Genomic DNA, 24,848 nt, shown 5'->3' with positions numbered 1-24,848 from the left:
TTTTGGGACACATTTTAACACCCCCCCCACCCCGAAAAGCAAGACTGAAAATTCGACTCATTTGAGTCTATTTTCTGACTGACTTCACAGTTCACGGCCTGGCCATGATGTCAGGGCATGTCTACGCTGTAGCTGGGGGTGAGCCTTGCAGCCCAGCTTGGCAGATTGTCTGCACAGCTTTTGGAGCCTGTGGCAGGAGCCTCCTGCCGCAACTCCACAGACTTGTATTAGCACTATAAAGACAGCTGTGTAGACAGCCGCAGCTCAGCCTGGAGCTGGGACTCTGACACCTAGGGATGAGGGCGAGCTGGAGAGCCTGAGCACCAGCCTGGGCCATAACATCCACACTGCTATTTTTAGCAAGCTAGCTCGAGTGCTTGTGCATGTCTGTCATCCGGGCTGGGAGTCTTGTTCCCAGCTGAGTGTAGATGTACCAGCTGAGTCCAGCCACAGGGCCCTGCAGTGCCTGTCTGCAATTGCAATGGAATTCCAGTTGTGTGATTAATAAACCATGTGGCTATTTGGTTTTAATTTGCTATGTTGTTAGTGCTTATTAGAACTAGTTGGAAAACGAGTAGTTGTGAAACGGTTTTGAATTATTTTGCTGTTCTTTAGAATTTTTTTCACAAATTAAAAATTCAGACCAACTGCTCAAAACCCCTCCAAATGGTGAAAAAAATTGTTTAAGAAATATTAAGTTTTTTCCCTACTGACAAATTTTTACTATTAACCTGTCAGAAGTGTGTGTGTGTGTGTGTGTGTGTAAGTCAGGTCTGAGTATGCCCTGGGCCTGGCTTGATGATTCTTTTGTTCATCTTTGTGAGTTTAACTGTACAGGCATGTCTGAAGTGGCCCCGACTGGCTCTGGAGGTTACACAAGGGGTGACAAAGTTTGTGGTTGGTTTATTGGTTGATTGTTTGGAGCATGTCTTTGCATAAGGAGGAGGGTGCATGGTATTTACTGAAACCACCGTGCTGCTCCATGGGGTTGCCTGGTGCCAAAGGCAGCAACAAACTGGTTGTGAGCTATTTCTGCCCTGTCAGTTCATCCAATTTGCCGCTGGCGTACGCGCCCTCTGCTGGCTTGATTGCAACACAGCGGCAGCTACGGCTAGGCTCCCTCCACCTGGGGCAGAGGCCAGCCACGGGGTGTAGGATGGGGTGGCTGAGGTGGAAGGGCACGGGTGGGACTAGAAGGTAGAAATACCTCTGTGCTGCTGATGCATAGAATAAATGTGGGGTGAGTGGCTCGTTTAAGTGTAGAAACCGTTTGTTCATTGCTATTTTCCTTCCTCTCAGATTGCCTGGGTACCGCGGCTGCACTGCTGGGTCCAGGGAGCTGTGCCTGTTGCCAGGGAAACCGATGGCAGTGCAGGGCTGTTTGACCTGGTGGACAGAACCGTCACACAGAAGACCGGTGCAGAAGCTGAATAGCAGCAACTTGGGCTTCTCTGCACTTCGCCCCAAGCCCATGCAGTGTAGTTGCAGTGACCCAAAAGCCTGCAGTTACAGCACGTGCATGCCCTGCGTGGCTGCGTGCTGGAGCAGTGTGTCCAAGAAAGGCCTAGCTGGAGCAGTGTTTCCAAGAAAGGCCTAAGGTTCAGACAGGAGTTTCCAGTCACATACATCCAGAACTGGGGCAGGTGAAATTCTGGAGAAGCCCATGCAATGCAAATCTCTATCCCAGCAGAATTTCTGCCCCTTGCTCACTTCTAGTGCTGGCTGCTGCTCAGGGAACATGCTGATAACTTGGAGGGCAGGTGTGGGCAGCAGCAGCTGCCTGGTAATACTGGGGGATGATTTCCTGATATTCCTGGGCCCTCAATGCACCTTCTTTCCTACCGTTTGAGTATATGTGGTCAGAGTATAACCAAATCAAACCCACACTGCTTAGAGCTGGGCCTGGTGCTGTGAAGGGCCATGGTGATGGAAGGGTGGCAGAACTTGGGGATGTTTGACAGGAGTTTCCTGAGGCCAGTAAAGCGAATTCCAGTGGGCTGGCTTCCCCTCTGGTTGTTGGGGCTCCGTGCTACTATATTAGGCTGAAAATCCCAGAGAAGTAGCCACCAGCCCCTTGCTTGGTGCTGAGTGACACACAGCAATAAGCAGGCTTACAAATGGCTGGGGTGTTCCCAGAGCTGGGCTGCCTGCGTGGGGCTCTTCTGACTCCTTGCCAGCAGCAGCCTGACAACTGCCATTCACCATTTTTTCACACCTGGACGTTTGTGCGCTTGGATGGCTACAGGATTCACATCAGACTGAGCCTCCCCTGCCCTGTTGCCTGAGTCACCTCTGATTTCCCAGGTGTACAGCACAGAGCCAGCCCCCTTCATGTCCTTCCTGCTACCTACTGCAGCTCCCATAATCCCTTACTTCTCAGACTGCCCAAGTGGCAACTGTCTGCAAGCTGCACTTTCACAGTCACAGACTTTGCTGGTTGGGAAGATCCTGTTTGACTTTTTATTTTAATTTCTTTCTTGTCATGGGAAATTCCACAGTAAACCCCCTCAAGGGCTGTTTTGCAACTCACTGGTTTGTGGGGCCTTTGAGGGCGGAGAGAAGGGAATAAATATGGCTCTGAAACCTGGACCCTTCCCACAAAGCAATGGAACAGCAGAAAACGCACAGCATATGCTGGAGGTTACCCTACATTCTGCCTTGTTGGTGCAGCCCCAGCCTTGGTCCCAGCTGCAGGAGTTCAAATCTTGCTCTTTGCTAGGCAGCCCTCTACATGTGCAAGCTAAAGGCCAAGCAGTAACTGCAGTGTGGCAGTAGGCGTGTCGGTCCCAGGGTTTGAGAGACAAGGTGGGGGAGGTAATATCTTTTATTGGACCAGCTTCTGCTGGGGAGTCAGTTCTGGGCTAAAGAAGAGCTCTCTGTGGCTCAACAGTTTGTCTCTCAACAGAAGTTGGTCCAATAAAAGACAACAACGCACCCACCTGGTCTCTCTAAGTGGTAACCAGGTGTGATAGGCCTGTGCTGCCTAAATTCGACAACTGGTCTGAGGCTGAATAGTCCAAAGGGTGGGTTGCTCTTTAATATGGTTGTGGGAGGCCTCCTGTGGGTTAGTGGGAGGCTGCAGGCCTGACAAAGGGGTGGGAGATGTGTTGCTAGATTGCCCGCCACAGCGGCCATGCAGACAGCTGTTGGGGCAGGCTCTTACCTGCCGACTTGTCCATCACACAGTAATCAGGAGAGTTCTCAAAGTACACCAGGTCTGTTTTGGTGGGTTTCCTGAAGTTCTTGTTGGCCACGGTGAAGCCGGTGCCATCTTGGTTCATTGTCACCTGGATGGCCCCATTGTATTTCTTCCTAAGGTAATCCCCAGTTTTCCGAAAATCTGACATTGCCAACCAACAAGTCCTTAGGGTGCAGGAGCCGCTGACTCCATGGCATTTGCACTCCAGCTTCAGGAATCGCTTTACAGCCTATAAGAGAAAAGAGGACATGAGGAAAAGGTAGGGCTGAACCAGCCTGTTGCACTCACGTCGCTTAGATCCCAGCCATGGACTTTCAGCCTCCTGGAGTTGCTCACTGTTTCATGCCCACGTAGGATGGTGATAGTTAATGGGAAGAGGCACGGAGTTCTGTGAGCTACCTTCTCAGAAGAGCCAAAGGGAGGCTTTGGAAAATCATGAAAGACTGGCTTTTGTGAAGCCCCCTGATCACCCCAGGCAGCTGAGCAGCAGGGATTGAAGGCAGAAGGCCTCTGCCATGCCACAAACCTCTCTCCCCTTGCAACAGCTCTGACACCAAAAGGCCACAGGCATGATTTATGCATAGGACACATCTCAGGCCATGTCTACACAGTGCAGTTTTCAGCGACACAGCTATGTTGCTACAGCCGTGCCGCTAAAAGGTGCACAGTGTAGCTGCTGTTTGTGGTGACAAAAAGCTTCCATCCCCAACAAGCGGTGTTAGTGTGTTTGCACTGGCGCTTGTCGTCGGCAAAACTTTTGTCTTTTGGGTGTGTGGGTTTTTTTAACACCTCTGAACGACAAAAGTTTTGTCATTCACTTGCCAGTATAGACAAAGCTTCAGTTGAAAGCAGGTCTGTGTTATTGCTAGTTTTCTTCCCCTGTGGCCATTTATCCTAGAATGGGTGTGGGAGGAGTGATAAGACTGATTGAGAGAAGGGAGCTTTCAGCATCAGGCCATTTATAAAATTGAGCTCGTGGGCTGGGGACAGGTCAGGGGTTAGCTCTCTCCATAAGGGGACACAGACACACAGAGCTAGTGCAACCCATTAGGTGACCTAGGCAGTCGCCTAGGGCGTGAATATTTGGGGGGCGGCAACCACGGCGGCCGGATGTTCGGCCGACACGGTCGTCAATGGTATTTCAGGGGCAGGACCTTCCGCCACCTCCATCAGGGACGACATTTTTGGGGCAGGACCTTCTGCCGCCTAGGGCACCAAAAAAGCTGCCAGCGCTCCTGGAGACACAGGCCAGACTTCAGGGCTAATGGGGTGTGACAGATGTTCACCACTTTTACAAGACTATGATAAATTTTGTACAAAGTATGTCTCGTGAGGTATCATTTGAAACGTTGTAATCTGCTGAACATTATTATCCTGGTAAAATGGGTGTCTCAACCTTGTATGTAAAGTTACAAGTTTCTACTGTATCATGTTGCTGTAACATGTTCCAAAGTTAGGCCTAAACCAGTTCTTCAGAGACACTGGCACACCCAGACAGGTATCAACACAGTCACCCGGGTTATCATTTAGTTAAGTGACCATTCTCCAGCAATGGGAAGATGTGAAACAGAAATCTACATTTCATCACAGGGACTGTTCAACGCTCACATCCACAAGACACTACGTGTCACCTGCACCCAGCTGGGGGTAATCCTCAGAGAGGGGAGTGGTGTAAGAGTGAGAGACAGTGGCCTCAAATCACCTCTTTCTCCCCCATCACTACTCATGGCAGCTGCAATGCTCGAAAGACAAAGAAAGCATCATTGAACTGGGACAGCAGTGGTCCTGGCTGGCTTTTCAGCCAGTACAGACTGCTGTGAATGTATTGCAAGACAAAACCTTTTGCTTTTCAGTTCACTTAGCTTGTTAAGTTAGTTATTAGCTGGCGTTTCACTCATTTCTTTTGTAACCAATCCTGACTTTGATGCACCACCACTTGTAATCACTTACAATCTATCTTTCTGTAGTTAATAAACTTATTTTATTGTTTAATCTTAACCAGTGTGTTTGGATTAAAGTGTGTAGGAAACTCCCTTTGGGATCACAAGGTTGGTGCATATCATGTTCCATTGATGAAATGATGGACTTTCTATGAGCTTGCATTGTTCAGCAGTGTGCTGAGCAGTACAAGATGCACATTTCTGGGGGCAAGGCTGGGACCAGGAATCTGTCGGTGGTCTTCTGCAATGTCATTCATGACTGGCCAGCTCGTAGCACTCAGTAGCGTGCAGCTGGGAGCAAATGACATGTGGTGGCTGTGTGTAAACTGGCCAAGAGGGGCTGCTCACCAGTAAAGCAGTGTGACAGGCACCCCAGGGTGGAGAACTGAGGAGAAACAGCTATTCATCAGTCCAGATTATACCCTGGGGAATGTCCCATGGGGATTTGCCTTCCTTGAGGCCGGTGGGACTGCAGGGAGTGCTGCAGCCCCTGGTGGCCCACAGGATCCATCTGCTCCTCAGAGTCTGCAGGAAGCTAGCTGCTCCTCCATGTTCCCAGCTGCTCGAGCAGGAGCCTGGGCTCTTTGCTGCAGAGAATAGCTTGGAAGCAAGCAGCTCAGGAATGGGGGGTGGCGAGGGCACTGCCAGTCTGGTTGCCTCTGAGAGAGTCCCAGTTAAATGGGGAATCACCCCAAACACAGGGGCCCTGTTGCACCCTGGAGGCTGGATGTGCTGTTCCCAGCTCCCTTACCCTCCCCCCACAAACTAGCACTGCTGTGCTGCAAACAGCCAGGGTGGGGAGTCCAGGCAGGTGAGGGCATTCCTGCCGGCGGGGCTGGTGGGGGAGGGTGTGGGCTGGATCGCGGTCGCTCTCCACTGGAGGGTTAGTACCTCTGGCTGGGAATCAGCCAGTAGCTATCTCACCCTGGAGCGCCCCACTGGGGAGGAGATGCCACAGCTAGGCAGGGAAGCTGCTTTCCTGCCAGGCTCCAGTGGCCAACTAGGGCAGCAAGCAAGGGGCCTGGCACAGCGGCTGCTCAGTTCCTGTGCCCCATGCTGTCCCTAGGTGTTCGGCCCCATGGAGGTGTGAACAGCTGTGCCCACAGCTTGGCAACAGCCCTGGCTGCTAGGTGCCAGGCCGGGTGCAGAGGGGCCCACAGGGTAGGAATCCAGGCTGCAAGCTGGCCCAGGGTGGTGGCCTCGGCCAGCTGCACTCGCCGGGCTCTGGTACTCACCGTCCTCCCACAGCGGTTGTTGTGCAGGTTCATCAGCGCCTGGGCGTCCTTCACCTTCTTCTCCTTGGCATCCACAAAGGCCTTGGCGAACTTGATCCCATAGTGGATATTGTCGCTGCAGCCGCCCCAGTCAAACTCCCCTCGCTCATCCTTGGAGCGGCCACGCTTCAGGGGGTCACAGCTGCAGGCTTTCAGCTCCCCTTGGCTGCAGGCCCGAGTGATGGCGTAGACGACCCCAGCCGAGGAGATGGCGTAGACGAAGGCTGCCTCTCTGCTGCCTGCCAGGGGGAGTGAGGGATAGGCATGAGGGTGTGCACCAGGCCCGGGCAGAGGCAGCCCCATGAGAGCAGGAAACCTCAGAGACATCCCCAGGTATAAAGCATGGCTGTGCTTGGCTGCCCCAAGGCTCCTCCAACAGGGCCCTGCAGTACCTGCCTCCTCATTCTGCTCCCCGCCCCCACTCCACGCCCTGAGCCCACGGGCATCAAAGCAGCCAAGGCCACAGGCCGGGGACTTCGGCTGGGAAAAGGCAGGGCCTCAACTGAATCCGGCTAAACAGACTCACAGGGCTGGGGGCCACCAGTTCCTCCCAGCTCCGCTTTCTGCTCATCCCACAGCCAGGTGGGCATTGCTCGGCCTCCATCTTCCTACTGCACAAGGCAGCCTAGCTCAGGGGCAGCTGGCTGGCGCTGCTCACGCCTGCCCTGTCTGCCTCACGGCCACGCTCGGGCGCTAGGGCCTGGAGCTGACTTGGCGCTAGCCCAGCTTTGGACTGCCAGGGTCACGGCTGGCTTGCGAGCCCAAACAGCGTGAGTGGGGCACCTCCCCCGGGGGCTGACTGGCAGTGCTTGTGCTTCATCCCCCATCACGCTGCCCAGCAAGAGCAATGCACCACACGAGCCGGGAGGCGGGGTCATGCAGAGCCCGGTAGTTGCCAACGAGGGGGTGACGACTGCACTGGGAGAGAGGAACTGGCAGCCTGGCAGCATTGGCCTTTGCCGCCTGACCTCACATCTCCCTCAAGCACCCTGATGCTTCCACCTACGCTCCCGAAAAACAGCTACACAGCCACCAGTTTAGCCCCCTAGGGTTACCAATTTAGGTTGGATGTATTCCTGGAGGTTTCATCACATGACATAATCTTTAATTAAAAATTCCTGGAGTTTCTAGGACAATCCTGGAGGGTTGGCAACCCTATAGCCCCCCTCATTGCTCGTTCTGCCAGGATGTCTGTCCATCACATGCCAGCCCACCCCCTGCCTGGCTGGAATCTTGGTGACTTGTTAGGGCAGTTTACCTGGGCCCCCGCCACTCCTTTTATTTGTGGGATCCACCTGTTGTCTCTTGTCATGCTTCCTGAAAGCCCTGTGGGGCAGGGCCTGTCTTTGAGCACCCGGCACAAAGACTCCCCGCAATCTTACTGGGCCCTGTAGCAGCTACTGAAAAACAAATAACCCCCGTGTGTTACCCCTTTGAGGGACTCTGCGTGCTGGCTAACGTGCTGGGGTAGCTGAGCCCCGGGCCACTGTGCTCTGCAAGCCCCAAGCCCCATCCTGTGGCCTGACTGAAGAACTCCAGCGGATCATTCTACCCCCCTGTTCATTTTGTAACCACGTTAAAAAGCAACCAGGGGATGTGGGCTCAAAGGGCAGGCTGTTAACGGGGTGTGTGGGTATGAACTAGTCCAGGAAGCAATGCAGTGGTGCTGCGTGGTGGGTTTTGGACAGGTGGTGGTCAGCATTGCTAAGCATAATGGATCTTACTTTTTCCTCTGCTGGAGGAGCTGGAGGAGACGAGAGATGCCCCACAGGGCTATCCAGCAGCCTTGCTGGTCAGTATTCAGCACTCGCATCAGCCTGGTCACAGCTCCTTTGCTGGACAGTTCCCCACAGACCCTTAGCACAACAGGAGCAGTGTAACTTGGCTCTAAGAGAGAGAGCTCCCAGGGATGACAATGAGTGATGGACGGCTCTGATGAGCAGAGAGCTTGAGGTCCTGTTCGGAATGTGCTTGAACTAGAGCTGCCATCTGGTGAGGTCAGAGTCTAAGGTCCCTGGAAGGAACTGGGAGATAAAGGGGGCGGCCTGTTGGTAGACAGGAGTCCCATGGAAGAACAAAGCCAAGCCAGAATCCAGCAGGTCCCTGCACAGAGTTCTTCCCCCGGCAGATCCCTCGCCTCACAAAGCTGGGCTTGGGAAGCATGAGCTCGAAGTGGAACCTAGGGGCACAGTCCAGCCCGCGAGAGGGATGCCATGGCCAGCATGACAGAGGAGAGACCCAAGGGCGTTAGGGGCACTGAGAGGGGAACTGCCCTGGAGGCGGCAGACTGAAAGCACAAGGGCTGGGCCTTACTGGGAAGGGATGAAGGCCAGAGAGCGGAGCTGATGGAAGGCGGGGGGTGTATAATGGCAACATGGGATGGAAGATTGAGGTTTAGCTAGAAAAGACACTAAATGTTGTGCCTTTCAGGGTAATTCCCCAGGCATGCCTGGTGTGCCTTTCCTGGCTGGAGACTGTGGCGATCTGTAGGACATTGGCTGTACATATATTCAAATCTCTAGCTGAGTTCCCAGCTCCTCACACCTCCCTCTGCCCCGCCATTCCTTCTCCTCCCATTGCTGCAGCCAGAGCAGAGGAGCCCTTCCCTCTCAGGCACACAGCAGCCAGCTTTTGATCTCCCCCTCCTGTGCTGGGAAGTGCTTACAGTCCCAGCCTGCCGGAGTTGCGAATGGCCAGGTTGCAGGATGCTCCAAGCAGCACAGGAGGCCACCTGGTATTTTATGGTTCTGGTTTGAGTTCACAACTGGTTTTATAAGTTGTAAAAGCAGCTGAAAATCAAAACCATGCAGCGGTTCACCGAGGAGGGACCATTTCAAACACAGCCTCAAAGAACAGTTCTCTGGGTACCTGGCCAGGGTTTGGGGACAGGTAGCAAAGCCAAGAGCTATCTGTTCGGTTCTTCATCCTCGCTGGCTCTCCCAACAAACATGGGTGCATGGGGGCTCGGGGACACAGGCTCACAATCTCTCTGCTCTCAACCTATGAACCAAAGCTCTGGGCTGCCCAGGGCCTCTACATCCGAGTAGTCCATCCAGCCCTACCTGACAGGCCACAAGCCTTCTGAACCCCTTGCTGGCCAGCAGTGAGCAGTCCACACCCCAGCACCAGCCGCTGGCAATGTGTAGCAGCCAGGAAGAGGACTGGCGTCCTAGGCAGGACTCCTGCTCTGCGGATGGTGATCAGAGGTGCCCGGGAAAGGGTGAATGCCCCATGCACGGTGACCTGGCACGGAGGGTGTGTGCCCAGCCCAGTGTCACACATAGAGCTTAAGCCACCATGTAGGCTCCCTGCTCCTGCACACCTGCTGCCTCTGTTTATGCAGCCTGGGGTGTCCCCGGGGCTGCCAGGGCAGGAACTGCTGCTCGCTGTTTGCTGGCTTGGGGATAGAGGTGGGACATCCCAGAGGGTGGGCGACTCCTCTTCCCACCAGGCTGTCGTGTGCCAGGCCCCAAGGGAGGCACTGGAGCTATGGAGGATGCCCCTGGACTCAGCGTAGGCAGTTCCAAGTGTAACAGACTTTGCAATCTGAATGTCTGGGTGGGCAGGGATGAAGGCGAGAGGTCTCTGGACTCTATCATACTTGGGGAGCAGGAGCTTAAAGCCATTGATTGCATCTGATTGTGGGGAGCCCATAACTCGAACAGATTTAACCCCAGCCTCTGCCTTTGGCTCTGTAGGGACAGGAAGGCTCTGAAACAGCAGCAAGTGTGCCTCAGTCAGGGGCTGGGGCTGGGGTAGTTCCCCAGACCCATCTCTCCTGCAGGCTACAGCTGACAGTGTTCCCTTTCTGCCTCCTCCCACCCAGACAGCTTCCCTCCAGTAACCCGCACTGGGATCTTTCTGGGTCTAGCTAACTCCTTCCTCGCCTCCTAGCCAGTCCCTGATGTGCAGTGAGGGTGCCAGTGCCTCTGCCTCCTATCCAGGGGTGCTCAGACACTCTCCAGATGAGTTATCTGAAGTGAAAGAAAGCACCTTCCCAGCTGATCTTGGCCTCCAGGCCCTATGCCTGAATGTGACCCAGTGTTTTGAGGGGGAGGGCAGGTGGGCAGGCAGGGAGAGACAGGACAGGATCATCTATCTCGTTGCTAGATCATTCTGGTTCCAGCCTCATTCACAATTGATCACACATGAATTAAAAACACTCCATCCAAAGAGCACAGGGTGTCAGAACCCTTTGTGAAGGGGTGAAAATTTTGCAGAACCAGGAGTGAGGAAAAGAGAGCTGATTGGCTGGATGAGTTGTCAATCACCCAGAAAAATGGGGCAGGACCTCTCTTCCCTGCAAAAGGTTCTGGGTGAGGTAGCCCTCTATAAAACTGGCAACTGCAAGCCAATTCTTTATGGCTGCTGGAGGAAGAGTCACCCAGATGAGCCTGGCTCTGCTTGATTGACATTATTAAAGGTATTCATTGCTGTTAGTGGCCTTTATTTAAAATAAGTCTTGGTATTGTTTGTTTAAACTTTTCTGAGCTGGGTCTTGTTGCTCTGTTGGGCAGTTTTGTGGCTTCACTGAGTCACACCCCTCTCCCTCTCCCTCTTCCTCCTTGCTCTTCCTTCTCCTCAGAGTAGCTGAGTGCCAACCTGTCCTTCTGCCTAGCAAACACTTCCCTCTGCTCCCAGGAGATGCCTGCATCTATCTGGTGCAAAGCGTATCCAACAGGCTGGGAACACTTACCCTAAAAGAAATGAGCCTTTTGTGGTCCCCTGGACTTAAACTGCTAATGGGGGTGGGGGTGGGGTGGGAGGCAGGCATTGTGGACACTCTCTAACTTTAGTTATTGTCATTTCCATGGATGTAGGAGCTACAGTATCCGATCAGTCCAGCGTGGTCTCTGCGGCATGCAAGATGCAAATTGTTGCCCACTGTTTGAGCTCACGGTGTTCCTAACTCTTGTAATGTCATCATGTCTCATGGGATTTGGTGCTTTTTCTTAAAGCACCAAGTCCTGGAGTCATGGTACTATATGAGAATCTGATTTGTTTTTTTAAAGGGAAGTTTCTAGTGTGCCTGGTAGCCGAGACTAGCCTAAAAACCTGACCTCTCTAGAACTCACAGGCCAGGTGGCAAACAGACCTCAGCACTCAGTATTTGGGAACCAGAGCCTTGATTTGTGAAAGCTCAGAGTTGGTAGTGCTACCTGCAGCCAGGGAGTGGAGACCAGAAGCCCTAGATCAGATGAATGATCTGTGTAGTCAGTATCCTTCCTCCCTGGCTCACTCTCAGAGCAGAGCAATGCCCCCACTAGGCTGCTTTAGTGCTGTGAGATATTGGTCTGTCTAGTTCAGCAGCTAATGCTGGAGGCTTCAGAGAAGGATGCAGTCCCCCTGCTGCACCCATGGCTATTACCTTCTGATTTAGGGTACAATGCACCCTTTGTCCTCCCTTGTCCCTACATTGCGGGGGGGAGGGTCACTTCAGTGCCAGGCCTATGGCCCACTCTTCTGGAACCCACAGCTGTGGTTGTCCTGGGGTCTAATTGCTCTCTGTCTTGGCTTCCCTGTCATGCAGGGAGACAGCAAGTTCCCATGTGAGCAGCTGACTCCTGGCCAGCCCTGCTCTCCAAATATTTATATATCCCATTACTGTTTACATACAAGCCTGTTCTTCAGAGGTGTCTCCTTCCCCCACCCACTCCTGTCCCAGAGCAGTGATAGGCTCCTGATACCACTTGATTAGCTTAGAGAACAGTCACAATTTGAAGGAAGTAACCCAGCCTACTGCACGTGGCAGCCTACCCACAGAAAACAAGGGAAACGAAGAGGTTCCTAAGTGATTCTTGAGTGCTGGCACAATAGGCACTGCCGGCTTTACCAGTGCACCTAGCTGATGGATAGAGGGGGCAGGGGAGTCAGGGGCTGGCCCCTTTGTGCACTGCTGACTGTGGGTCTGCGGGGGAGGATATTGTCTGGGAAGGCCCTGAGGCTCTGCTTTTTGGGAGACTTTAGCCTCTGGGTGTAGCTGAGGTCTGGGAGTGGGAGTGTAATGTACCCCCAGGGGTGCGTGTTCGGGGGATAGACAGCTAGCTCAGCAGCAATGGACATGGGTGTCTGCCAGACTCCAGAAGGGGGTTCATATGCTTTCACCTTGTTGGAATCACTCTTCAGCTGGGCATTGCACCATGAGGTACAATCCCTACCATGCTGCCCTGGAAGTGCCTGCTGGAACACTGGGCCTGGCATGTTGGGTGCTGGGCTCTTTTGACTGTCTGGCCATAAGTGTCCCCTTGGCACCAGAGTCCATGTGCTCAGTCTCCAATGCCATGGGACTTGCCTAAGGTCCCCCTGGGAGTTGATGGTAAAGCCAGAATAAATCCAGCTGCCCTGAATCCTGGTGCAATGCCTCAAGCACAAAGCCATTCTCCTTCCCAGGGTGGATGCTGCACTGCTTGGGATTTGTTCCTGGGTACACGGGAAGAATCTTGCCCTGGCCGCTACTGAAACCTAGTACAGCATGCTTAGAGACACAACTGTCCCCTGGATGGGTGTGAGCCACAGCTCCCATCAAGTCAACTGTCCAAGGGCATTGGGCATCTGGCTTCCTGCTGATGAGCAGAAGCTTGCTGAGTTCACATCAGGTCTGGCAGGGTCAGTGGCTGGAGCAGGGCTAGGAAGATGAGTCCTGCGGTGGTGGTGGTGTCCAGCAGGACAAGCTGCAGGGCTCTGGGGTGCTCAGAGTCCTGTGCAAGTGAGATGGGAACCAGCTGCTCTTTTAAAACAGGAGATGGGGCCACAGGCTGCAGGGGTGAGTCTGGGAGGGCAGGGGCTTGAGACTGTCAGACAGGGGATGTGACACCCCTGGCACTGGGTGCCTTGACTTTCAGTGAGTTTAAGTTGTGAGGGAAGGAGCCAGGGATCCCCCTATGTGCTTGCAAAGTAACACTTTCCTTTGTCAGCCACCCTTTCTCCTCTTCCCTGCCTGTTACGCCTTTGGAGCCTGTGCTACCAGTGTGCTATGGTGGTCCAATTACATCACTGTGGTACAAGAAACAGGTTGTGAAGCCAGCAGATCAGGCCATTGGGACGCACCCCTTGGCACAGGGGGATTACCTGGATGGCATAGGGCTGACCAATGGCTATATAGCCCCTTCCCCATTAGTGCCCCTAGTTTATGGGGCATCAGGGCTGTGGCTGGTGAAAAGAGGGTTTTTCTGCATTTGGTGCTGCTTAGCTGCTGGACTGGTCCCTTTGGGCCATAGGGAGCTGAGTCTAAGTTAGAGCTGCCCTGAGGCTGCTCTGACTTATGCTGGAGATCAGCTCTGAAACACAGGTAACTGCAAAGGTGTGTCTAAAGTGACCCAGCCTCTCTGTACATGCTACAAATGAACTGTGGTAGAAATGCCAGTTGGCCCCTTGGCTTCCTGGGTTGCTGCATCATTGCTTTTTCCCAATGTGCCATGCAGCCTGCCTGTGGCCTCTAGGATTATACACACACCCCTGCTTTGGATGGGGAGAAACCCAATGGTCAAATGGCTAGGAGCATCAATGTCAGATCCTCTAGCAAATCTTTCCCCTCCCTGTGGGTTCTCAACTTCCAGCCTTGCCTTCAGATACTCAGTGACTCAGATATGAAAGAACTTAAATGCAGAGCTCCTCCTAAATCAAGGGAGGGACTAGCTAGTTTTCTTTTCCTTCCAGTGCGTTACACAAGGTCTTCATAGATAATATTCTTCTCTGCAAATACGCCTTTCCTCTGTCAAACAGAAAACGTCCATCCTTTCCTGTATTTCAGGCTATGCCCAGGTTTCTCTCTGCCACTGTAGGCACAGTAGAGCCAGTCTTTCCATCAAAATTCAGTTTTGGTGGAAAAACCCAATTTGGTTCTTCTTGGAAAACATTTGAAAACTGTTTTTGGTTTAAAAAATGCTCTTCAGTTTCATAGTTGGGTCAAAAACTCCAGAGAAATTGTAGAGGGGGAACATCTATTTAAGAGTTCTTTCAACTTTCCTACAAAAAACTGGCATTTTTCAATCAACTCTCCAAATTCCCCTCACTTTAGACACATGCATCCAGGCTGGAGTTGAGCAATAATTTATGCTGGGCTGGGTGGGAAGGGCAAAGCTGGCAGGACTTACTGCGTAGCATGACTCTCCCGAAGACCGTGGGGTCTCTATCCAGTGTACTGCAGTTCCAACGGTGGTGCCGGAACTGGTGTTGGCATTCCCGGATCCACTCTTTGGCGCCCTCCCCGACGGACTGCATGATGTCAGGGTACCTCTGGCAGAGTTGCCGTTGCTTGTTGACTAATCCAGGGATGTTATCGCAGATCACCCTGGCCCCCAGTGCCCCAATGTACCTGTAGAAAGAGAAAAATACACTGAAAAATCAGCACAGTGCAGGCCCTTTGTGTTCAGGGAGTGGGGTCCCATAGGTTAGAGCCGGGGGGACTGGGAGTCAGGACTCCTGGGTTCTATTCTAAGCTTTGGGAGGGGAATGAGGTCTGGTGTGTTTAAAAACCAGGAATCTGGACTCCTGCTTTAGCTCTGGCCCTGGGAGAGGGATCTACTGGCAACAGGGTAGGGCAGGACTGGCAGTCAGGTCTTCTGTGTTCTGTTCCTTGCACTGCCATTCACTCTGTATGATCAGGCTCACACCATGGTAAGGCTGGTGTGCCCCATTCCTCTCCCTCTTGTGCTGTGTCTTGGATTATGCTACTGGGCAGGCAACCTGCTGCTTCAGCCTTCCCATCCTTCCTCTCCTCCCTGCATGCCAGAAGCTATTCTGGGAGGGACTGTTCTGCCTCCTACTGGTGAAGCTGATCTAGTCGCTTGACTTATGACAACTGCTTTGGGAAAACATTGGCTGGGGGCTAACCCTGGTTTTCCCCATGAGCAGAATGGCACAAAGTAATCATGACAAAGGGATGGTGGGTGGAATATGCTTCTGCAGCAAGGTGTGGGTGGGTGGGTGAGCACAAAGGTGGTGATTTCCTGCCCCCCCCATTTCACACCTCTGCGGCACACTTGCCACTCTTCCTACCTGGCTGCTTATTAAAGGTCTAATTTTTGCCCTTTAAGAGTGGTGCACTTGACGCAGAAGGGATTCAATCTTTATTTCCAGTGGTGTGAGCTTAGCCCTGCTGTCTGATTCCAGGATGAGGAAAACAGCCTACAGGGATCTGTGTGTTGCTGGCAAGCAGACCCTTCTCCTTCGGAGGCAGTAGTCCACTCATCGTACTTCACAGGAGACCTGGAGCACTCTGCTTGGATTTGAATCAGATTCCCAGTGCTGTGATTAAACGAGACTGGCAGGGTGTAGGGGATGTTGCAGGGCTGAGCCATCAGCGACTGTGTCTAACAAAATAACCCTGAGCTGCACCAAGCCCAGAATGGGAGGAGGGGAGCTGTGTGCTCGGCCTGAATTATTGCTGTAGGAAGCAAAGAAACCCCTAGAGCAGGTTTCCCTTCTGAGATGCTGCAATCAGGTGCAAGGGAGGCAGTAGCTTTCAAAAGTGACATTTGTCTGCTAAAGCCTGGTGAACTTTCAGCTCGGGGATAAGTTACTGCAGCGGCAGCTGATGGAACAGGCTGATATGCAAAACCCTCTAGCTCTGCCCATGCCTCCTGCCGCATGAATCCAGCTCTGCTGGCAGCAGCAGGATTTGATCAAAAAGCTCTTTCCATCTTGGAGCAGTGGGGTGAATGTATGAACCAGCATGGCGAGGAGTTGATTACCATTAGTTCATTTCTACTCTGCAGTCCCTTGAAAGCCTAACTGAGGAGCAGGCACTAGGTGCAGTACAGACAAGCTAGAAAGGTGACAGTCCCTGCCCCAGAGATCGTGACCCACAGGCCTGACTGGAAGTAACAGCTGGATGAAGCAGACATGCAGCACAGCGGTAGGCTGGGAAGCAGTGACATGAGAGCAAACGGCATTGGGAGGTCTTAGCTGGCCATGTGGAATAGGGTAGAAGCCCTGCAGCATATTTTGGAGGTAACAGTGACCCTGGGCTCTAGAGATGCCCTTTTTCTTTTTGTGACCCATTAAGGGGATGGGGGGAATCTGCCCTCAATATTCAGACAGTCTCTCCCTCTTTTTTCCTGCCTATGGAAACGCATCCCAGAAATCAGCAGGGCAGCTCAGCCCACTACTGCCAGTCAATAGATCAAGATCAGTGGGTAAGGACCCAAAAGAAGCATTAAAATTGCTTTGCCTGCTCAGACACAGGTCCATCTAGACCAGTCTCCTCTGCCTGGGGCCAGTACCAGCTGCCTCAGAGGAAGGGGAAAGAATCCTGCACTAGCAGTGATGGGATAATCTGCCCCTGGGGAATGTCTCTTCCCCTCGCCCCTCAATTAGCTAGAGGCTGACTCCTGGCCCAAAGCAAGGGTGTGTTTATCCCTTCCAAAACACTTTGTTTTTAAACCCTTACTGCTGCAAGTCTGGATGGTCTCCATCCACTGGCATCCCAGGCTTGTCTATAGTGGCATGGTGTGCTCTGGGTCTCCTGTGCCAGTATGCTCAGCTCCCCCGTCAGAACCAGACTTCTCTGCTGACTCTAAAGCAACACAGACAATGGAGTTGGGTGTAGAATTTTCCAAATCCATCCAAAAGCCCTGCCTAGGTCCCTTGTTTACTCCAGCCAGAAAGCAACTGATCCTTTGTGCTTGGGAATGGGCTTTGGCACATACCACTGAGCTGCATTGCTGGCTGGAAGAAGAGAGCTTGGGGTGAGATTTTTTTCAGGCCCCTAGACTGGAAATAAGACCCTCCCTTTAATAATAATAAAAGCAATAATGTGGGTAATATTTCACTGTCTCTGGCTGTGCTCTATATCTGTCTGAGATAGCTGGCAGCCCCAGGAAAGCCCTGTGATTACAGAGAGGGAGGAAAGGCTTCCCCACCCACCACCACCTTTTTAAAATATTTTGTTTAAATGCTGGCAGAAGCACAAGGTCATCTCAGGCTGGAGCTGTGGATAATACACTTGGCTCCCCAGGGCTTCACAAGCCAGGGCTGTGCTGGCCGAGGCACATGCTTCTCACAAGCCTGCTCATCAACCTTTCATCGGGCAGCAGCAGTGCTGGGGAGGTGGGGGGAGCCGTGAGAGCCAACAGCAGCTCGTCAAGAGACAGCTACCAGGGGATGGAGGCCAGTAACTGCTCCCTTGTGCTCTGCTCTAAAGGGAGGATGAGGTGTCACAGCTGCATGGGGGTGCATGCTGGGTTCAGTTCAGCCTGTTCTGGGAGTGTCCCACCAAGTGCAGGGGCACATAGAGGAAGTGGGTTCCCCTCCACAACCTTTACTCAGCAGGAGAAGGCTCTGCTGGAAACTCAGAGCTGAGTGGTGTGCTCTGCTCAGGTGCCTATCTGCAGGCTGGCCTGTTGCTGATAGAGCTTTATGGCTTAAAGATTTTCTGTGTGCTGCTGGCATGGGCTGGAGCCCAGTGGCAAGAAGCCATTGCATGGATGTGCAGCAGCACACAGCAGGGCTGGCTGGCTCCCCAAAGCCAGGGCAGAGCTCTCTGCTCCCTAAGCCCCTTGTTCCCCAATATGTCAAAGGAAACTGAGGCTCCTTCCAAAGCAGGGAAATGGGGCAGGAGGAAGATGGTGAGTCTAGCTCACCACAGAACCTGCTGGGGTGGGAGACAATGCTGAGCCTGGCTTGGCTCTGAGATCAGTTAGGAGACCTGCTGCCTAGGGGCTAAGAGAAATGCTGTTTTGACCCTGGGCTGCTCTGATGGCTAGGAGGGTTCTGCTAATGGGCTGAATGTCTGTCTTGTAATGGAGAGTGTCTTTCTGCCTCTAGGTTGCAGTGAGGGGTTGCTCTGTTGGATGATGTGATCAGTGTGGGCTGCTGGGGGTTCTGAGATGAGTAATACATGTGTCCCCAAGAGATGGGGAAGGATAGAGAGGTCAGGCCTGGGGTCACCATCTTAACCTCTGGGACCAGTGACCATGGCTGAGGCCAGGGCCGGAGTCTCAGAAGGCAGACTGGGGGGTTGGGTGCAGCAATCTGAGAACAGATGCTCAGTCTCCAGTCTAAGAGGTATCTGGAGAGGGAGGCATTACTAAGCAAGGCCTGAGAACCTGGCCAAAGCATTAAGGGCTCTGGAAAACACCCCAGGGCCCAGTCTCTTCCCCACTCGCACCAGTCTAAGCTGGCAATGGCTCCACTGATGTCCCCAGACTGATGCAGGCTGAAGCAGGTGTAAGCAAGACACGAATGGGGACTGCTGGCTTGACAAAGACGACACCATGAGCTGACAAAGGAGATGCTTTCATAGCAGGAAGCCATATCACTAATGGCGACTGACTAACTTATCCCCACAGGAAGCTTTGGTCACGTAGAATCCTCTGAACAAGATAAACACCAGGCACTCCCTTTCTCATGCTGTGAGCTAATTTCTGTTCTCCTCAGCTCTGCTGCCAAATAGCCAGATCACAGCAGATATTATTGGAAGGAGAAAGTGGGATGAGAGAGCAGAGTAGGGTCACTGATTCCTTCATTTTTCCATGATGCACCTTGCCAGCATATCTGGCTCCCAGAGCTCCCTTCCCATGTTGTGTGCGAGAGAGCTATTTGCAGCTGTCTGCAATCTGGAAGAAAGGCAACGGTCTGATTTTTCTTTAGCATTAGTGGCTTGATTCTTTGCTGTCCTGCACCTCATGGTCACTTACACCTGTGCGAAGCAGGTGTATAATGCTATACAAGGAAGAGGTTGGGTTTTTTGATGCACCTAATTTGCCCAGGTGCCAGTGACTACACATGGTGCCAGGGCAATGGAGAATCAAGCCCTGTATTGCAATGGCACCATGTGAAATTCTGTGATATTTTTTGAAGTTTTTGGTTTTGGTCCATTTCAGAATGGAAATTCCTCAATTTCCCAGAAAACAAAATTGCTGGGGTGCCTGGGTTGGTGGTGAATGGTTTTGGGCTGATAAAAATCAAAATGTTTGTTCCACTCGTAACTATGTTATTAAAAAATGGAACCAAGTCATTTTGAAACAGAAAACTGAAGCCTTCCTTTCTGAGACGGTGGAGATAGGACACTGATCTTCCCAAAATGCTCTGTTCTGTTTGTAAGTGAGAATTTAGTCAGACTCCTTTCCCTGCCGTGTTTTGCTAAATCTGTTTCTGATGGACCTCTTGGCCCCCAGTGAGCCATCAGCCAACTTGATGTGCAGTTGCCTCTAGACAGCCATGGAACTAGGGGGTGGAATGGCCCCAGCAAGTGGAGATAGAACAGCCTGCCTGGGCTGGCATGAGCCCCTTTGAATGGGGAAGGGAGGTGAGGAGGAGCAAGGGGCCCGGGAGCAGGGAGACATGGCCAAGGGAAGACCGGTGGGTGTGGAGGAGAGATGTCGTCCAAGTGACCGGAGCAGTGTCAGGGGCAATGGGGAGAGGCACATAGGGTGAGTTGATGTGAGGGGTGATGAGGTTCCTCAGCCAGACATGAGGCTGAGCAGTTCCTAGCCCCCATGGAAAGAGCCAGGGGGCCAGTGACAAGCCAGGGGAGGGAGGCTATTTTAGCTGCTGAATATTGGAGAGGGAGAGTTGAGAGGCATGCAGGAGGCCTGTCTGCAAAATGGGCATAAGGATAGCTCTATAGTGACTGGGGGGCAGGCAGTGAGGTAGTGTTTGGGATAGGGGGAGAATAGGGTAAGTCTTAGTATGGTTATTCCTGCTGGTGTCTATTCTATCCCCAGGGACAGTGGAAAGAGAGCACACTATACCCAGACTTGCAGGCAGACTTCGGCTGTTGCTTTTCTCCATGAGTTTTTCTAAATAAGAGACCTGCTTTGTGTAATGTTAAGTCTGTGACTCCTGTGAACGCATGTAGTTTGACATGCTCAAAGTCTCACGTCCCCCTCTAGTGGCTGGTCGCATGGAGGATAAGAGCCTGACTGCTGCCAGCTAACGGAGTTGCTTGATTAGCTCAAGCAGAGGTCAGGGTTGATGTTCTGTGTGTGCAACATCCAGTGATGACACATCACTACTTTGTACTCAGTGCGACTCTTTACAAATAGCACATGGGAGACCCATAAGAGCAGCATCCGAACCTCCCACTTCTACAGAGAGCTCAGATCCCACAGCTGCCAGGAAATGGCTGGGAGCCTTAAGGAGGATCATGGGAGATGCCAGGCTGATGTTGATTCCTATTCTCAGAGCTTCCACCTTCTGTTTGTTACTCTTCTCTTCAGGAGCATTTAGATAACACACTTTGAGAGCATTGGCAATCTGAGTGCTGACTATAGAGTTGAGGTTGCTCTACACATAGGCAAGTGGCTTTGAGAGCAGAGATGTCAAGGAGGTAAAGTGGTTCTGACCTCCTGCTACTATTTTTCCCCCCCAGGGGTAAATTTGTCTTACAAGCAAATCCAAATATGCAGTTGATATGGGCTCTTTCTCAATTGCTTGAGTGCAGGCTCCTCCAGTGCAGAGGGAGAACAGCAGAGAACTGTCACATGTTGGCTTCCAGTTGTTTTTCTTGTTCTAAGAATCTGCTGACTTCTATCCTTATAAACAAGGAGAACCCTAAATTGCTTCTAAGATAAACACACAAACTGGAGGCAGACGCATCTGTTTATTCAACAGTATGTTTCCTTTTAACCCCCTACCAGTGGGTGTTCCTGTGTAGTGCACTCTATAGTTCTTGAAAAATTCCCATGGGGGCTCATCTTCTCAGAAGGCTGATGGCACTAGGTTGGGTCACTCGAGAGATTTGAATCCTACGTCACATTCCTGCTCTCCTACTGCTCTGGCTATGAAATAAAGTCCACGGGGCTGTGGGCTTTCCTACCCTCATCACTTCTCCTGAGGTTCTACATTCAATTACCCCATGGGTTCAGGGAGGAAAGACCTGTGTATTGCATGCAGGAATGGCTGCTGCACAGTGGATAAAGGCTGTGCCTGTCTATGCCATGGAGTCTACATAGCCATGTCTAGACCCACATATGTAGTGTAGATTCAGCCTACACAGATGAAGTTTTCTGGGAGATGCATCTCCTTGAATAAAGTTAGCTACAATGATGGAAGCATTCTTCTGTCAGCTTAACTGTCTACACTGGGGGTTAGGTCAACATAGCTATGTCAGTGTGGTGTAGGTTGTTTCACACCTCTGATGTAGTTATGTCAACCTAACTCTTAAGTGTAGACTGAGACTGTCACTCGTCTGCTGGGTCCACAGTCCCTGGTTCCTGTTCCACATTCATGTCATAAAGACATTTTGTTCTTCAACAATAATCTCTTGCAGACTTTCAGCATGCAGATAAGTTTTTAAAATTCCCTCTGCCTTGCTTCTGCCCCCCAGCTCTGTAACAAGCAGCACCCTGAAAGGGCTAGGGTGACACCAAACAGCAGAGAGGAATTGGTTATGATTTCCTTCTCCAGCAAGATGCATTCCTGTTACATACCTCCACAATCTGCCATGACTAGTGCCGAGGCTGACTGGAATGTTCTGGGAGCTGTGGCTATGACTTGGGAGAAGGTTTGGCACCCCTCTTTCTACTTATTGGCCAGGCAGTTGTTTTCTCACTACTTCCTGCTGTTTTTCCTGCTCCATTTTCATTTCAGTTCATGAACTGAGCTGTGCTCCAGGACAGACCTTGGCCCTGTGATCCTCTGATCCTTGTTTCTAACATGGGAACAAATTTGCCTTGCCACCTGGGTTGCTGCAGTGATCGTTATGGTTTTGGGGGTGCTGGGGAGGTCAGTACAGACAGCACACTTGTATATAGGATTTAGAACAGGTTATAAGCTGTCTCCAACCCTGACCATGCACTTTGAGCTCCCAGTGCTACACACCCAAAAGACTTGGCAAACACCTCACAGCTCTTCTACCAGCTCTCTATGGCTCCATCCTGCCCCTTCTCTTTTGCATCTCAGGCTGCAGGTAGCACTCAGGGCTGTGCTGCATGTGAGACTACCAAGCCCCAGTCGAGGGAACAGCTAACACTTTTATAGACCAGGCTCAGGTAAACTTCTTGTTTAAATGCCACAACTTCTCTGGCCTGAATTAGAAATGAATCATTCTGTTCTCCATGTTCTTTTGTAACAGGGACCTGGGCAGCCCTTGCTTCTCATTCTGCAAAGGCCAGCAGCAGTGAGCCCTATGCTATCCTCAGCTGTACCAGGCACGTCCCAGCCACCCTCTGCAGAGCCAGCACCCGGTGTCTGCATCTCTGGGTTGAAGTGGGACTTATGGTGCCTAGGCCAAGGGGAAACTGCTGTATATACAAGGGATCAGGTTTCAAGCAGACCCAGCACACTGAGGCCTCAAGCAAATGTACTGAATATTTCAAAGAACTGGGAATATTTTCTGAGAAATGCATTTTATATTTGCTACATTAATGGATTTGAAAAGCCTGCACCCATTAACTTGTCTCAGATATCTAGCAATAGGTATGTGGCCAGGAGCGTTATGAGACCATGGTAAAGAATCACCAGAAAAACCTTTTAAACACAGAATAAGGAACTTCGTAGCAATTGGGAGAATTGATGGCCCTTCCTCTGCAGTAGAGCTGAATCTTTCCCTGCCTCCTCCGGCAATGGCTTTGTGCTGTAGGCTTACACGGGAATGTGCAGGTAAGTTAGCAAAGTCTGCCTGCTAGGGTTAAAAGGAACCATTCTATAGAACACTGACAATTTAAGAATCTTCATGTTCCTTCTCCCTCCACTGCTCACTTTCACCTAAGTGAGTGAACTGCTTCTGCATCATGCAGCCTGATTTATAGCCCTGCTTACATGGACAGACAACAAACCTTCAGATGGTCAATTGGGTTTGACCCTAGTTGCTCCTAATTAGATCTGCAGGTCCTACTGCTCCCTAGGAAAGCGCCTCCGTTATTTGTCTGTCTGAAGGCTCCCTTGGAGGAAAGCAGGTGCTACTGCACTTGTGTATTTATAGCACCAGTGTGCAGCTTCAGAGGAGTCCAGCTCTGGTGTGGTGATGAGGGGGATCTGCTTGGGGGATGAGGCACAGACTCAAGTCTGCAAGGCAGGGGCTATTGCCTGGGTTCCATAGGGGATGGGGGCCACTCAAAGGGTCAGGAGAGGGGTGAGCTGCCAAGGGAGAAGGGGGAATTCAGCTTATTCTCAGCTTAGACATAACCCAGAGGATGTCCCAGCTTTTGCTGTTTAAAAATCAAATCTACTCCCAAAATACCACTCTTAGCACTAGGGCCACGCTGAAAGCTGCTTGTAGCAATGGTCGGCAGACTCTGTGCCTGCTGCAGCTCAAGCCTGGGAGCACAGGGCTCGTTGCAAGTGAAACAAACCCTCTCCAACAAAAAGGAACTCAATTTAATTTTGTTAATTTGTGTGTCGTGTAAAAAACAAACAAACCCAAAAACCTAAACTGGGACACAATTTTCCCACAGATAACCCCAGCCCCAATGGTCTGGGTAAAGGTCAATTCTCTCTTCCCCAATGGCCAATTCAGTCTAGTCTGGGAGGACTTCTAAATTCCTCAGTGACGCTGAGCTCTTGCATAGCAGCATCCATGAGCAGCGCTTTCAACCATCTCTGGTTAGGAAGCTCCACCCCATCCTAGCAGAAGCTGAACTGGCCTCAGTTATTCTGGCCTTTTGTTATCTCTTGGCTGGATTACAGCAATGGTGTACATGGGCATGAGGCCTTTGGCATATAGGAAACTCCAGTTAGTACAGAACGTGGTCTTGTCTCCTCAGCAACACAAACTTCCATGTATCAGAGGGGTAGCCGTGTTAGTCTGGATCTGTAAAAGCAGCAGAGTCCTGTGGCACCTTATAGACTAACAGACGTTTTGGAGCATGAGCTTTCGTGGGTGAATACCCACTTCCTCAGATGCATGTACATCCACGAAAGCTCATGCTCCAATATGTCTGTTAGTCTAAAGGGTGCCACAGGACAAACTTCCATGAGCACATCACACCTATCCTCTGCTCTCTGCCCTGCCTTCAGAAGGAATATTGGATCAAGTTCAAAGTTTGGTCTTTGTCTTCAAAATGCTCCATGGCCTGGGCCCAGGAGATAGTCTTTTCTATCTAAAGCTCTGGGACAAAGCCCATAGTCATTGACTACACTCCTCTGGAACCATGGAACTCGCAACAAGGGAAAAACTTTTCACTGTGAAACACAACTTCTTGTGGTCTGGTCCCAGGCTGGGGAATAAAACTCCTCCAGGAGCTCAGGGCTATCGCAGACCTCAGCACTCCAAGTGTATTGGTGCATTTCTTTCACCTTCCCTTTGCTAACAAACACAGCAACAGATGTGTGGATATAAATAAGACACCCCCTACCAGAGCAAGACACTCTACAGTACATGCTTCTCCCCTTGGAGAGAACAATGTGACAGATGTTAGGCACCAGGTGTAATGTACTGCTGGAAGGTGCTTAGGTGCTCTGGTGAGGAGTATAAAATTCTGACTGAACAGCCCTGCATGGGCTCCGTCCATCGCTGCCCATCAGCAAAGCAGAGCATCTCACTGTCTGAAA

The 24,848-nt window shown here is 51.7% G+C and overlaps 2 protein-coding genes across 5 annotated transcripts in view; one reads left to right on the top strand and one right to left on the bottom strand.

Annotated features, from left to right (window-relative positions):
• Positions 1 to 2,856, top strand: part of ST7L (suppression of tumorigenicity 7 like) — a 61,744-nt gene extending 58,888 nt beyond the window's left edge. For 3 of the 4 annotated variants that reach the window (XM_030561726.1, XM_030561727.1, XM_030561725.1), the window contains one exon: positions 1,300 to 2,856. In XM_030561726.1, coding sequence (XP_030417586.1) covers positions 1,300 to 1,434 — 135 coding nt within the window. In that variant the 3' untranslated portion in view covers positions 1,435 to 2,856. The remainder of the gene's footprint in view (positions 1 to 1,299) is intronic. The other variant, XR_004000283.1, reaches the window with a different exon arrangement.
• The window catches only part of WNT2B (Wnt family member 2B), a 45,059-nt gene that overhangs the window by 6,539 nt on the left and 13,672 nt on the right, over positions 1 to 24,848 (bottom strand). The window contains exons 2-4 of the mRNA XM_030561728.1: positions 14,507 to 14,727; positions 6,375 to 6,652; positions 3,164 to 3,428 (exon numbers count right to left, since the gene is read on the bottom strand). Of these exons, the coding sequence (XP_030417588.1) occupies positions 3,164 to 3,428; positions 6,375 to 6,652; positions 14,507 to 14,727 (764 nt within the window). The remainder of the gene's footprint in view (positions 1 to 3,163; positions 3,429 to 6,374; positions 6,653 to 14,506; positions 14,728 to 24,848) is intronic.

The sequence above is a fragment of the Gopherus evgoodei genome, chromosome 4 (genome assembly GCF_007399415.2).
Source record: "Gopherus evgoodei ecotype Sinaloan lineage chromosome 4, rGopEvg1_v1.p, whole genome shotgun sequence".
NCBI classification, from domain to species: domain Eukaryota; kingdom Metazoa; phylum Chordata; order Testudines; family Testudinidae; genus Gopherus; species Gopherus evgoodei.
The sequence above is the reverse complement of the archived record's forward strand: the minus strand, read 5'-3'. Positions and strand labels throughout refer to the sequence as shown.